This window comes from Corvus cornix, chromosome 1A (genome assembly GCF_000738735.6).
Source record: "Corvus cornix cornix isolate S_Up_H32 chromosome 1A, ASM73873v5, whole genome shotgun sequence".
Lineage (NCBI taxonomy): Eukaryota > Metazoa > Chordata > Aves > Passeriformes > Corvidae > Corvus > Corvus cornix.
In genome coordinates, this window is record NC_047057.1 from 21,879,089 (window position 1) to 21,894,399 (window position 15,311).

Genomic DNA, 15,311 nt, shown 5'->3' on the forward strand with positions numbered 1-15,311 from the left:
AACAGGGGGAGAAAACAAGATGTAAAAGCTCCTAATTTGAGATAAAGATAGGGAGATCACTCACCAGTTACTGTAATAGGCAAAACAGGCTCAGCTTGAAAGAAAAATTATTTTACTTTATTTGCAATTAAAACAGGTTTGAATAATGCAAAAAAAGAGATAAACTAAACCAACATCCTTCTCCCTGCTTTGCTCTCCCAGGCTCAAATTCACTCTCTGTTCACTTCTCAGCCTCTTGCCTCTCTCCTGAGCAGCCCAGGGGGCTGGGCAACAGGGGCCTGGGATCAGTCTCTCTGCTGCTCCTTCCTCATGCTTTTCCTCTCCTCCAGCTGGATCTCCACCAGGGGCTGCAGGGAAATCTCTGCCCCAGTGCCTGATGCACTTCCACCCTCCCCTTCTCTGAGAGTGGTGTTGCAGGGCTGTTTCTCATACTTCTTTCCTCACTGCTGTTCAGCACCTTGCCCTTTCTTAAATAAATATTCCCTGAGGTGCCCCACCCGTGGCTGAGGAACTCATTGGTTCCCTGTGCCTGGATCTGGCCGTGTCCAGCACAGCAGCTCCCACCTTGCCCACAGAAGCCCCACTGTGCAGCTACCAAAGCCATTCCAATAAACCCAGTGGAGCACTAACACTGTTTTTTAATACCTTTATTTCAGGTGAAATAACTGCCAAAGGCATGGTCATACCTCTGACAAAGAATGTTTATGGGCCAATACTTGAACGTGTTCGGGCAGAAGGCATTCTGTACAGTACTCACAGCGTTATCAGACAGTAACTGAAAGCAGTGGATTTAATCAAGTTTTGGCTTTTTTTGGTTCCCCCACCTCCTTCTGGAATCTCAGTTTGGACCAGCTAAAGGCAGCACTTGCCATTTCATATGCAAATGTTGCCTTCCATAAAACCTGCCACCCGGCTTTAATGTAGAAACCATAGATACTCACAAATGGTGATGTTTTCCTCTTAGAGTTGTTAATCTTTCATGTACATGTTTCAGCATCAATCGGATCTTTCCTTTTATTTTTTCTAAAATATCTCAGAAGGGCTTTTTTTTTGTTATTAGAGTTTATCTTCTAAGTGTATAGGGTTATTATTGTGACAAATTTAAGCTGAAAAAAATCTAATAGTGGATTATTTTGTGGTGGAAAAGTCTGGGTAATGAACTCTATTGATGAAGTTTGATTGTTCATGTGGTAAAAATAATTTTTCCAAAAAATGGAGATGAAAATGATACTTAAAATTTAAGTCTGGTCGTCCCTTTCACTTTAGCAATATTAATGAGCGTTTTCACAATAACAATATGCAAAAAATAGTTTAGAAATTCTGCACTACTAACAAATAAGATCCTTTTAAATCTTGAAAATGTTCAGTTCTTAAACATTTGAAACCTAGATCTTAATATTTTTTAATCACTTTATAATGAATGTAAATTTAAATTAATTGGAGGAGGGAGGAAGATTAGAGCAAGCTTCCCCCCACACCCTTTCTTATTACAGAGTGGAAGCTGGTTGCAATATATTGAAATACCTGCTGTTACATGTTGCCTTGTGCTGTGGAGAGAGCACATTAGCATTGAGCTCTGCAGCTAGGAAGGGCAATCTGAAATACAACACAGTTAATGTGCCTAGAAGATGCTCCAAATGACATGTTTACTCTTCCCACTTCTACTCCATGCCTCATCCAGTTTAAGTACTGTTACAAAGGGAATACATTGTGTAGTATATGCAGCTTTGAAATGCACTAGGTTTAGAGGTTTAAATTGCTACTTTTTGAGTTAGCTTCAAGGTTTTGAAGCATTCACTTGGGAACCTATGCCTACTACTCAGTACAGTGCCACTTTAGACTGATGGAGTATAACAGCTCATTTGCTGCTGAGTGCTGTGCTGACAGATGTGTCAGCCCTGCTCTAGCTGCAGTTTAGCCACATCAGTCCAGAACTGAACTTCAGCCCTAGTGCAGCTTCTCTGCAACATAGCACCAGCTGCCTCCTTTCGTTTCAGGGCTGCTTCTCTGGCTTTTGCTTAGGGATTTCTGCACTAACTTTCAATTAAAGCATGGCTTAGACTTCACCAGTCAGGTCTGTGAGGTGTAATGCTGTGGGCAGGTTGTATTTGCACTGGTACCTGTGCAGCTGCCTAGAGCTTCCCTTTTCTAAAGCTGAATACTGATGCAGGAAGCTGTCTGCTTTCAGCTTTGCTCACAAGTGCACTTTGCTGATAAACGCACAGCCTTTTCCTTCCTGAGAACCAGTGCTGTAATCACAGTTCTGAGAGGCTGGAATTCCAGGTGTCGTTTTGCATGGTAGGAAAAGCAGCCATAACAATAATTCAAGTTTTGATCTCGAAGTTTTGCTACTCAGGATTTGGATTTTCTTTGTGCACATGCAATGAAGTAGCAACTGCAACAGAGTTAAGTGAAAGGAGCCAAAGGGAGAATGGAGAATGAAGGGAGAATGTTACTGTGAAAGAGAAGGACTTTTTGTACTGAACCACTGCTTTTGTAATGTAATGCCAAATTTGGATTCTGTTACAGTGCCATGCATATATCACACAAAATCCTGTCTCCACCAAGTTGTTTTGCTTCCCACTGACCTTACAGGCTGTTGGTCTGTTGTCTGGCTGGTATATGCAGCTGGGGTAAGGATGGAGCCTGCAATGAATGTTCTGCTCTCTGCTGCCTCCTCCTTCTCCAGGTACATTAATGGCCTGCAACTAAGGTTTAAAGTTATACTTGTCTCTGCTGGTTCCTTCCAGTACAGTGTTTGGTGAGACCAGGATTTTACTTGGGAATTCTCTGTTCCCTTCCTTAGCCCACAAATACACAACCACGGAGTTGTGGCTCTGTATATATGCATGCACCATACTTGCTTTTCTGCCTTGGAAATGCAGTATGAGATGAAAATCAGAATTTTAAAAAAGTATCTAATATTTTTTGACCATTAAAGAATGAGCAGTGCAGTGTTTTCTTCAAGAAACACTGGTACTATTTTTGAAACACTTTATATTGGAATACATTTCTATTTCCCAGTGCAATGCTGCATTTTGTTTTCTATGTTTAGACTTAAATGAGTTTATTGCCTATCTTTTTTTATGAAGATTATACTTCTCAGTTCTCTTTGCATATTACTGGAAAGATAATTGTATCTTATACACAATATTGCTTGAAAAATAAATCTGAAATCCTCTGTTTTGTTGTCACGTCATCTTTACAGTCCAATAATAAGATGTACCTGAATGGGATTTGGCATAGATGGTTATATTGAAAGGATGCCTACACATGGACTTTTCTATGTGCATGAAATACCTTTGCATACTGCTTGCTAGACTCACAGGAGAGGACTTCAAGGATTGTTTAAACATGCCCATATCTATCTATCTATCTATCTATCTATCTATCTGTATATCTGTATATCTGTATCTAGATAATTTTCAGCTATAATCTTAAGAGATTTGTGGTTTTTTAGCACTTTTTTTTTCTTGGGCACAAGGACAACTACTGAAGTGGTAAGCTACAGAATAGCAGATGTATGATATCTCCTGTGCCTCAGGAAGGCATGAAACCTTGGTGTCTCACAGCCTGTCTCAGCTTGAGGACTTTGGTCAGCTGAATACATGGCTTCTGCTACCACTGCCTGTGCTGACAGGCTCTTAAACTTTTTGTTCACACGGGGCTTCAAGGAACAGAGTGTTTCACTGGGTGTCTCTCATTTTTTCATTTTGGAATTTATGCTATTGACAGACCTTCATGACATGTAAGATCACAGTGTCTTTCTGAGATGGAGGTGCTTGAGCCCCATTACACTCAGACTGGCTTCTCTGCCTCTGTGTTTTGCACGCTCTCAGCCCCAGATATTCCTACAAGTGAGAATTATATCCCTTGGAGGGACTGGAGTACAAAAGTGACACTGCCAGAAAAGGGTGTAAGCTCATAGCAAAATAGCTGTTTAAGGGGGGAAAAAAATGGACTCTAGTGGTTGTGATTAGGCTGGAAAACTACAAACAGGAGGGGGAGAAAAAAAGAAATTTAGCTATGAGTGTCTAGCAGAATTTATCAAGGCAAATCATACCATCTCAAATATATTCTTTCTAAACTACTGTGCACAGGTTGTGACTTTCCTGAAACAAAGGAATTAATTCCATAAGCCATAAGAATTCCATTCCATAAGAAGGGTTTTTTTTCTCCCCTCACTTGTTTTGGCTTCGAAAGGAAAGAATTCAATTTGGAAATGGAGGGGAGTCAGACATAATGTGGCCAAATATTGTGAGAGAGACTTCCCTTCTTTCTTGTCCCTTTGAAATCCTAATCCACCAAAGCACAAACCTGTGACAAGTGGATGGTCAGACATCACCCCTTGCTGCAGGGAGGGAGTGAAAACCAGGACTGTAACCTATGATACCTCAGACTCAGGGTAGCAGTGGGGCCTTTATTTCTGTTTTTAACCCCAACAAGACAACAGTGCTCCTCTCATCCCCAGCCCTGCTTTGTTTATGCTCCAGAATGAGAGAGAAATGCGTTTAACTTTGCTAAACTCATCTTGAAGTAAGCATTTACCACAGAGAATTTCAACCTTTCTGAAATTACACACATTATCCTAGGATATAGCAAAGAACTGTAAAGCTAGGTAAAGCACTGTGATAAAACATTGCTAACAAGTTTTGTCAACTGATTTTTGAAGTCCATACTAAGGTCTTGAGCTAATTTGTTGTGGTGCTGATAGTGATGAGTTTTTATGACTTTTGTTCCTTGCTTACTGCTGATTTTTGTAAAGCTTTTCCATAGGTATTAAATCTCCACATCACAATCACTAAAAAGTTGGTGATAGTAAATTACTTGTTTTCTTCTTTTTTTTAAACTCTCAACTCTTTTCTGATTTCTTAGGAGGAAGATCACTAATGAAGTTTTCCTTGTCACACATAACTTACAGCTATGTAAAGAGAAAAGCTTAACCTGATGTTGTTTATTAATATCTTACTTCTTGCCAGAGATACATAACATCTTCTCCACACTTGACCCAGTTTGAAAAGGCAGGCTATATGTCTTTTGAGTCTGTAGCTTGGATTACAAGAAAAAAATTAATTAGAATATGGACTTTGTCTGAGAGGAACTGACACGCATTTATTAAAATCTGTAATCCATCACAGTTGAAGATTATAGAATATTTTTTTTATGATTCTTATTTTTTTTCTAGATCAGAACCAATATGTGTGAGTAAAGAGATTATCTTAAGCACTTATGTTTTAAATAACTTGTCAGCATGCTAAGATGATGAATGTGATTACAAACATCTCTGGAAGAAACCTTGAATGACAGCTGATTCCTTGGATTACAATTCTAAAATGTCTGCAAAACATTTAGGTTGAAAGGAACAGTTATATCAAGATGGGAATTTAGAAAGGAGGGATTCCATTTTTGCTTTTGGTCCACAGATGCTTGAAAAAACAGAATTAATTAGCCTAAAAATTACTTTGTATCTACAACTATATGAACCTGTAAATATATTAGCAGAAGTCACCTTCATGCTTTTTATTTGATATGTGAGGCAACAAGCCAGTTTTCCAGAAGAAAAGGCTGAATAAGTAGCACATGAGCACTACAGTTTCTCTTGTTGTGCTAATAGGGTGAAGTGCAGAAGTATATAATAAGGTTATGGAATATGGTTTGCAAATGGCCATAAGATCACAGTTAACCTCTCTGGTATGTACCCCCCTAGAGATTAGGATATCAAAAACTGTTTCTATAATTTTTTGAATGAGAAGGGGGAAGTATATAATATTGCTGTCCTTATTAGCCTAGATGTGCAAATGGAGCGTTGTCAGCAAATCTGAGTGCTTCAGAGGAAGTAGTAAGGAACCCTCAGGCCACCTGAAAAAGAGGATAATCCCTTTCTCAAAGCACAACCATTACACACATTTGTATGCACCAAATTTGTGCCTGAACACTCCGAAAAATATGTATGTGCAATTCTTACAAAAATGTGCATCACCTGGGGCAATGAGCCCGTTATGTACATTTTTAACTCCTGTCAACCCCCCAACTCCACAAATGTAATAAGAAAATAGTTCTAGATCCTATTCTTGAAGGCATTTAACTCCACCAAGGATACATTGCATGTTTGCTTGCACTTAGGAGTCCTATCTCAGTCCTGTTCTTCCTGAACTTCAGTAGTAGCCAATATGCAACCATGGCAAGGACCACAGGATTAAAAAAAAAAAAAAAAAAGGTGCAAAACCTGAATAAAGATGTTTTGGCCCAGAAAAGTAGGTTGCCTCTGAATTATTTAATGAACTAATTATGGCTTTGAACTAGAGATGAATACTTGTATCTACGGGCACATGGCTGGCACCCCTGGCCCAAGGCTAAACTACCTGCACAAATTCTGAGAAACTTGCTGGAGGGAGCAAGAGTGAGCAGCTAACAGGAATGAGGAAGAGGGCCATAAAGTCTTGTGGTGCTACACAGGCAGTTAAAGGGGAGTTATGTGAGGGAAGGCCAAGCTCTGGTGGAGACCTGTGGTGGCCGGTGAACATACATTACAAGGGACAGAGAATTTTCAGTAAGACAAGTCCCTAGCACCACAAGAACCACTTTATGTTAGGGTGACCAAAAAGGCTTCTCCCAGGATGCGTGTTCTGTTCTGTTAATCTATCCCAGTTTGAATTCCCGTTGGCTGTCAGCCTCTACCCCTCGTCACTCCCCAGAGCTTCCCCATTGGTCCCCGTTCCCTGGTCCCACCTTTTCCCCACCCCCAGATAAAACTGTGAGTTTTGGGATCATGTTGGTATTTGCCTCTGCACCCTTCGGCAGTGTAGCAGCAATAAATGCTCCTGGCAGAACGCACACAAATGCCCTTCTCGGCTCTGTGCTACCGACTGTAACACTGAACCCACCCGTGCGGCTGTGGGGGCACGCGGGACCCCACGGAGCTGGGACAGAGACAGTATTAGAGACCTTTTGGAAAGAAAAGCTTGTGAAGTGAGAAATACCAGGGAACTTGATAACACCATTATAGCTGAGATATCTAAGCAGCAGCATCTGAGGTTTCACACTTGGGTATGGCGTAACAAAGTTAAGACCCATGAGAGTAATTAGGTAAGAACTTTTTTCATCTGCAAAGGGATAGAAAAGGTTGGAGAAACAGAGGCACTAAGGAGAGCCGTTCTAAGCACAGGAACAAGGAGAGAAGAGGGGTAAAAGGTGCTTACATATATGTGCTGGCTGCTGGCCAGTCCCTTTACCCATTCATGCCCTGTGCCTGACCATGGCCCTCTGTCCTGCCTCCTTTTAAAATCCTAGTCCTATTCTCTGTGTCATGAATCCTATTTCTACCATCCTGTGTGCATGTATGCACGTGTCTCCCTGTGTGGTACATGGGCACTGCATATTCCCTGGCTGGACCTGCACAAGGCCTTTGGGCTTACAGGAGAATCATCCTGCATGCAGTGGATGGGGAAGGGGAAATGTCGAGGGTCCCAAGTCCAATGGATTCAACCACTCCCTAACCTCTTGGACTGAACTGTGGTTAGAAAGTGTCAAAAGTAAAAGAGAATTTAATCACATTAATATTATAACACAGTTTTACAAAACCTCCCTATGTTACATGGGCTAGATGACCTCCAGTGGTTCCTTCCAAACTTACACCATCCCTGCGGTTCTGTGATACATTGTTTTGTCTATATGATTATTTTTCTTGTAATGAAAGAGGACAAGAGCATGAAAAAGTCTGCCTTACTGCTACCTATTTTGACATTCTGTGCCAGTCTGTCTCCTTGTCTAGGACCTTCACACTCATGTATCAACAGTATGAGGATTCTTTAAAGATTCTGCTCTTTAGATTCTTCCAAATCTAAATTCATTTTGGCTTTGTTGCAGCTCCACCTATCCTCAATCACACACTGCTGAGGGGGTCTAGATCCATCTGCTGACACACTGAGCTCCCTTACACATGCCTACTCTAGGAATCAATCAGCTAAAATCTCCAAGCCCACATCAGGCCTGTCTTTTTCCATGCTTAGTTTTCATCTCAGAAAAGGTCCATTATTTTCTGTACATTTTACTCCAGAACAGTATTTCTGCTCTCAATATTTCTACATAGCTACTGTATAAACTGTATAAAGTGAGAAAATAGTTGGTCTCACTGCCCATGCTAGTTTTAAACAAGTGTCTTACTCTGTTCCGGGCTCCTCCAGCCCCTCATGGTGCAATCTTCAGTACAAGCAGTCTCTTTTCTTGCCAGTTCTGAAGGTTACAGAAAATGATTGAGGCCAACTTGAAACAATTTGCTTTCGTTTCTGCAGAGATTGCTTGCTTTATTGCTTCCCAAAGTTTGGCTGTTGCCTTGCCAAAGGAGGCAGCAGCAAAGAGCTCAGCAGCCGAATCAATGATCTGAAGCCAAGCCAGCAGGGAGGTGTCTTGGGAGGGGCCAGCTAAGGCAATTGGGACACCTGCAACAGCCCATTAACCCGTGGGTGACCAGACTGCAAGATGTGGGAGGAGACACTAAAAAAGGAGCTAATGTGGACGCTATAGGTATGGGTAGGAGTGGAGCAGAGATTAAAAAACAGAAAAGTTTTCTATAAGTGTCTCCTGAACTTGCAGATTCCATGGGAAGAGCAGCTGTCTGCAGATCAGCCTTAAGTCCTTGCTCTTGTAAGTAAAAGCTCTCCTGCATGGCAGTGAAGACTGTATACTGTATGTGGAAGAATACTAAGCACAGACTGGAATATTTATATTTATTTTTGCAATACCAGGGTAAAAACAATTTAACAATGCCAAGTACAGTGTTATTCTCATAAAAACTTTTCATTTCAAAACAAATGATTTCTAGTTCCCACAAAAGTTAAAATCACATGCAGCTATATGAAGGTAAATTACTTAAGATGCACAGTTATATATCAGAAGTCTTTGTTAAAATAAAACCATACTGACTACATCATTTTAACAAGGCAATTACACAGAACTAGAAAACTGACTCTGTAGTAAAATATAAAAATCTACAATTATAAATATAAATTTGGTCCATGGATCACTACAGAAGTAGCAGTATTTACAGTAAGTATCAGATTACTATTCTAAATGTCTAATTGGAGTCTTAAAATGTTGAATGTTATGTAGAGCAGGATTTTATTTACATTCTACTATATTAAAAGTTGCATTTCTAGCAAATGTAAATTGTTATAAATACAGCAAATAAACCAAATACTAAACCCATGACATGTTTGTAATTGAGGATTCCCTAACATCTATAAATATGGTAATTTTAAGTTAAAAGTAAAGCCAGATAAATCAAAAAAACTAATACTGAAAAAAATACCACAATTCAATTATTAGAAACACTGTAAAAGTCAATCAAGTTAGTCCAGATGTAACAACGTATTACAATAAATCTTTCGAGAAAAGGCACGCATTGTTGATGATAAAAGTTCCACGGTAAAGTCATATATAACAGAAATAACTTGGTTTGACCAATGGTTGGGATCTGATTATATATATACTGACTGGACAGATTTTTCCCACCCAAGGTATAAAACTGAAAATAATAATGGTAAAACTCCAGGTGTGATTGGTGTGATGCAGTGATGTTTATGTTTAATCTGATGTGTTAATTAAACTAAAGATTCTAAACTTTCAGCTGCATTTCCATCAGGTAAAGCTGAGCCATTACTGTCCATAGATGCTGAGGGGTTTTCTTCTTGTCTTGTGCTGACAAGGCTGAGAATAGCTTTGTAGAGAAACTGGTACTGTTCCTGGAGAAGAAAAGAGAATACACTCAGGATGTTGGCAGAAAGAGTTATCTTGTGACACTGTTACTCAAAATTAATTAACAGCTGATGTGTCAGTCTGTTAATCTACTGTGCTCCAGGATTTATTGCATTACTTAGCAGCTTTATTATTTTCTGACTAATGGCTCCCCCTGTATACAATGTAAAGCATGTCATTAGGGACCACAGTACAGGTAGGATAGAAAGCTGTATTTTAAAAGAAATACATGCTGAATCTGATCCTTGTTAAATTCAATTGCAAATTTGGGGACAGGATTAGGGTTGCTGTTTGTCTGCTGGCTTTTTTCTTCTTCTTTTTCTTCATCTGAATTCTTTCCAGAATCCAGAAGATTTCTTTTTCTACAGCACCCCTGGAAGACAATTTTCATTAATTCATGCAGAAATTAAGATGTGAATAGTTCAGTAATGTTGCCCTAGGATCCAAGCATGCTAATAATGTCACACATAGGAAAAAAAGGTGCACATTATTACTTACAATGTCGGTAAAGACTCCAGGCCTCATCAGATTTATCATCTTTGCCACGTGGTAAACATCCACTGAATTCTCATTTTCCAGTTGATGCATCAGAGTTGTTAATGCACAGAAAGTGCCTGCTGTCACCCCTCCATGCCTTTGTAAAGTAAAACAAAACAAAGCTCTAGAAACTGGGTCAGGTTTTACAGCTGGAGAAATTACAAATTCTGGGGCAAACTGGTAAGATGAATTTCTGTCATGCTGGTCTGCCCAGCACTGGCTTAAAACAACTTTCACGGCACCTGGCTACAGCTTCTTAGAGTTATTTCTCTACAACCCTCTACTAACCAAATCCTGAAGGCCTTGGGACCTTCAGTGTTTCAAGATTTTGTTATTTTTTGCCATTATTGGACAGCTGGAGAAGGGAAAGGTGCCTCATCTAAACTGTTAATTCTTTCAGTAAAAGACAATGGAGTCTTAACTGATTACCTCTCCAGTGACCTATCTGATAACCATCCAGAGTATCAAAATGATAAAACTGAAATGAAGTATGATAAAATAAAAATGTTTCTCTTGTTGATGCAGCTGGAACAGAAGCATTACCACTATTGTTAAGTGCAGACTGTGCCTTGTTTCAGCAGCTTTTACTCAGTGAAAGGATGGTTCTACAGAAAAGCATCAAAACAAACAGGAAAGTGCAGTTCTTACTCATCATGTACAATCATGGGCCCATCACGGTTGGAAGCTTCCTCTTTGATGATGCTGATCAGTTCAAAAGTTTTACTTATAGGACTATCAGGATTTGGCCATTTTGGACACTGAAAATGCCTCACTTCAAGTACATAGTCATCCTAAATGATTAAAAAAAACCAAACAAAAACCTCCGTAAGTCAATTTTGTAAAAGATTGACTTTCTTTATTCTTTTCCGTCACCTTGTTCCAGCTCCAGTCTCCAGATGCAGAACCCCACTGCAGTGGAGGTTGGACTATTCCCTTTGTCATCATATTACCTTATAGACGTTACTCCCTCCATGGATGTTTCTAGAGTATGGATTTTTTATCTGTCATTTAACATCAAAAATGTAAGAAGATGTGGGCATTACCTTTAACAAATCAAGTCCTGAGTCACATTTATGACAGTGTTACCTGTGTAGCTTCTAAAATGAAGTCTTGGATTATGAGCTTCTCCTCGTTAGACAGACATTTGTGTTCTTCAGCAATCATAGTGACTTTGAAACTCTCACAGTTTATAGGCTCATCTTTGTTTGGCCAGTACACAAATTCATCTTCAGCCTCCAGGAAAAAAAAATGAAGTCATAAAAGTAAGTAATGTTGAGCTCTTACAACACAAAATCTAATATAATAAATAATGTGTCACGTATATAATCAATCCAGCCATCTAGATTTAAATTGACAAATCAAATTTTGAGTGGTTTAACAATGGCAAAATGATGGTTTTCAAACACCTCTGCAGTGATCCTGACCAGAAGACCAATGTACCCTGTGGACCCATACAGCAAGGAACCTGCAGTGCTACCTTGTGCCACACATCCAGCCTGGCCTTCAGGCTGTGCTGTGCTGCGCATAGTCCATGGTCACAGGATAAACTTAACTGGTGTGTTGTAATGTATGTGTGGTCCTGGGACTATCTGAAAGTGCAGAAAAAGGTTCTCATGGAAGCATCCTTTCTGTTTGACAACAGAAACAAAGAGAGATGGGCTTTTTAAAGAAAATCCTCTAATAGTTTGAATAACCAAAATGGTCAGATGGATAGGGAATGCTCCTTGTCATGTATCCCGTCTGCCTATTGTGTGTGTTGCAGGGAAATTGGGGTGGGTTCCGGTTGTGGTGGATGCAGAGCGCAGAGAGGCCATGGCTGTCTGCTGGGTGGGTGCTACTGCTCCCTGGTCAAGCTGGCAGCCCTTCAGTGCCCTTCCTGCCCACCCTTCTGCAGGAACTGCTGCCCCATGCCCTGTGTGCCCACCCTGCTGGCAGTGCTCCTGGCCACTTGTGCACCCCAAGGGCTTCTTTCACATGTGAGAAATGCTTGGCCACTGGTGGTCCTGGCCCTGCCCAGGTCCCACCAGCTGCTGTCCTGCGAGAAACAACCTCACACTTCTGCCCTTACCTAATAATGGCTAAGAAGCCATATTACAACTAAGTTGTGGAGCAAAACCTAACCTTGCATAATGGTTACTTGTGCTGTTTGGCTCCTTTTATAAATTGTACAGGACTGATTTAATACTTTTTCAATCCAATCACAATCTGTCTAGACAAGGATTTCTAGATTTCTGCTAGATGACTTGGGGATTTTACACTCAGTTTGGTGTTATTAATTTTTAACTGTGTTTTGCAGAATGCAAGATATTTTCTCATATCCTGCATATTTCAAAATGGTAACACTAATAAAATTCATACATAAACCCATAACAATCAGACACAGAACTCACCATATTCTGGCTATCAGGAAGCATGACTATTAACTGGGCGTTATGGTCCCATATCATTCTCCAGAAATCCTTGATAGTGTGTAGTAAGGGATGCTGAGTAATAATGAATTCATTACTTTGATAATAGCCCTACAAAAAAAAAAAAAAAGACAGACTCAGAATTGCTACCCAAGTATTAATGCTTAAAGGAAGCTTCTAGTGGACAACGCGAGAACCTAGAAAATACATTGCACACTTGTTCCTTCTTTAGTTTCCTGCAAATATTAGAAAAATATAAAACTTCCATGGAAGTATTTTCCATGGGAAAAGAATAAATTCAATTACACTGAAACAATTTTTGAAACTTAAAAAAAAAATGATAAAAAAAGGACAAAAGAGATCAGAGAAGACTCAAAGAGGCAACTCATAATAAAAATGACTGACTACCTGAACCAAATAAAAGAATACTTGAAAGAGCTGCAAAAATCCCAAGCAGTTTCTTAATTTACACAGATATCTCAGATCAAACTCCTACCAGAAAAGAGAGTTCCTATGCAGTAACGTACCTGAAAGATCATGTACACATATCATGGCAGAGAGCTTTCCCATTTCTTTCCTGAATGTCCAGGAGGCATTTACTCCTCCCTCTCAGCTATTGAAGGGGGAAAGAGTTGAACAAAACCCAGAGAACAAAAAGATAATGGAAAGCTGATGAACTGTGGTATCCAAGGCTATGCCAGTTGCAAAAGCTCTGTAGGATGAGCAGGTAGGAAGGCAAACCACAGTACAGACATTGAAAACTAACTAGTTATTTAACACAGTTCATCTCAAAAGATCTTCCCGTAAGTGGCATTTAGCTTTAACAGTTTTTGAAACTATGATGTGATTTATGTTTCTACAGATTGTTAAAATGCAATGCACTTTTACCAAATTTAAGACCAGTAATAATGGCAATAGTACTTCCTGGGGGAAGTAACTCTTTCAGGCAGAGTGAATAGTGGAAGAAAGCAGCTTTCAAAATCAGGATTGTGCCACCCTAACTCGGCTGCATGGCAGCTCTGGAAACAGCTGTGCATTGTTTTTCACCAGTATATTAACTGACTTACCATAATATAGGAAGCATTGATGTAGTCTGTGCCTTCACCAGATAGTGATGAGATACCCACTCTAGATCTTTCCACTGTAAAAAATTATGAATTCATAAACATGTTGCAATGACTCTTATAATACTATAGCAATTATCTCACATCTCACAGTAATGATAACCCTGAGCTCTATCAATCAGAATAAAGTGCTATCCAGCCATCTATTTTATTTTCCTGTGCATAATTCTTAAAGCACTTCTTCACTACAAATACTTTACAAAACATTGCTCCAAACCAATGCAGATGCCTTCAGTTCTTGATGAGGATTTGATCAAGCTTACCAGGAATGATAGATGAGGTTCGGTTCTTTTCTCTGTTACACTGTTTGAGTGCAGTCGAATAATCACACTGCTGTGTGTTAGACTGGCTCAGCAACTGAAACAATGAAGTTAAAAAAAAGTCAGGTAACTGTAGAAAAGCCATTCCTTCATAAGCTGCATTAAACAGAAGGGTGCATATATTGCAGGTTTGCTGTCTCCCTTAACTGTAGTTATCTAGTTATCTGTCTAAACTACTTAGCAAGTCACCAGAATATTTTTTCTTCACTGTTCTTAGCAGTTCAAATTATTCTTGAATCCTAGATCAATAAGCATATCTTTGAAGGTGAAGTCTGTCATCTAGCCAGTGCTGTACACTGAGGGGAGTACACTGATTGATCAATATAGTTCATGATGTATTTGCCAGAATAGTATCTTTCCAGACATTTGTACCTTTGAGATCTTTCTTCAAAGGCATGCAGTTAAGAGTTTCCAAAATCTATTTACTGTCCTATTTCTCATGATCTCTTTTTTGTGGATTTTTTTTGCTGGATCCCTTGTTTAAGAATATGAAAATAATTCTTTTGTCCCAACTGACTGCATTCGTTCAGTACGTTTAATCTGAATTTAGGCTCAGCAGTTAAATTTTAGGTAGAGAAAGCTGATGAAAGTTATGTTGAGATACTTTTAATTCATTCAGGGCTTAAAAACCTAAAGATTTTCACACTACTATCTCCGAGAGCTCACCTTGAATTGTTTCTCCAGTCTGGTCTTTCCTGTTGGTCCAGGTATCAAGAGAGCATTAACATAGGCATGAATGTGAGTCTCAAGGACTTCTGTTTCTTTACTGAGTATTGCTTCGACCAGTGCATCATGAATGAAGATGTATTGCTCCTAGGAAAACAAAACCAAACCTCTGAGCTCTCATGATTTTCAGATTCCCCTAGATACCTCTGGTTAAGCTGCCACTTCTGATGTGGTCAGTATTTTTTCAGAGGTTTTCTCAAATGTGATCTTCTACAACAAAGGCTGTCCCTCTGCAGTGACAGTACGCATTTACAAGCACAATTGACAATTATACTTGCAATACATACATACACATATATATATAATATAATACCAAATCCTCACTACTTGTGATATCTCACATTAACAGAATAGAGTTAAAAATGCAAGCACAGCCTTAAGTCAAATTTTCAAGCCAGTCCTGCCTCTAGTTCTTACTGCTATCCTCTATTTTCTCCCTCATA

At 39.5% G+C, this 15,311-nt stretch overlaps 2 protein-coding genes across 10 annotated transcripts in view; one reads left to right on the forward strand and one right to left on the reverse strand.

Moving 5' to 3' along the window:
• The window catches only part of AASS (aminoadipate-semialdehyde synthase), a 30,526-nt gene extending 27,343 nt beyond the window's left edge, over positions 1–3,183 (forward strand). For all 3 annotated transcript variants that reach the window (XM_010395489.4, XM_019283649.3, XM_019283650.3), the window contains one exon: positions 657–3,183. In XM_010395489.4, the coding sequence (XP_010393791.1) occupies positions 657–775 (119 nt within the window). In that variant the 3' untranslated portion in view covers positions 776–3,183. The remainder of the gene's footprint in view (positions 1–656) is intronic.
• Positions 3,184–8,709: 5,526 nt separating this feature from the next.
• Positions 8,710–15,311, reverse strand: part of PTPRZ1 (protein tyrosine phosphatase receptor type Z1) — a 130,899-nt gene continuing 124,297 nt past the window's right edge. For all 7 annotated transcript variants that reach the window (XM_039571313.1, XM_039571312.1, XM_039571310.1 and 4 more), the window contains 8 exons: positions 14,809–14,955; positions 14,086–14,179; positions 13,766–13,839; positions 12,681–12,809; positions 11,377–11,523; positions 10,939–11,081; positions 10,252–10,387; positions 8,710–9,740 (listed from right to left, as the gene is read on the reverse strand). In XM_039571313.1, coding sequence (XP_039427247.1) covers positions 9,600–9,740; positions 10,252–10,387; positions 10,939–11,081; positions 11,377–11,523; positions 12,681–12,809; positions 13,766–13,839; positions 14,086–14,179; positions 14,809–14,955 — 1,011 coding nt within the window. In that variant the 3' untranslated portion in view covers positions 8,710–9,599. The remainder of the gene's footprint in view (positions 9,741–10,251; positions 10,388–10,938; positions 11,082–11,376; positions 11,524–12,680; positions 12,810–13,765; positions 13,840–14,085; positions 14,180–14,808; positions 14,956–15,311) is intronic.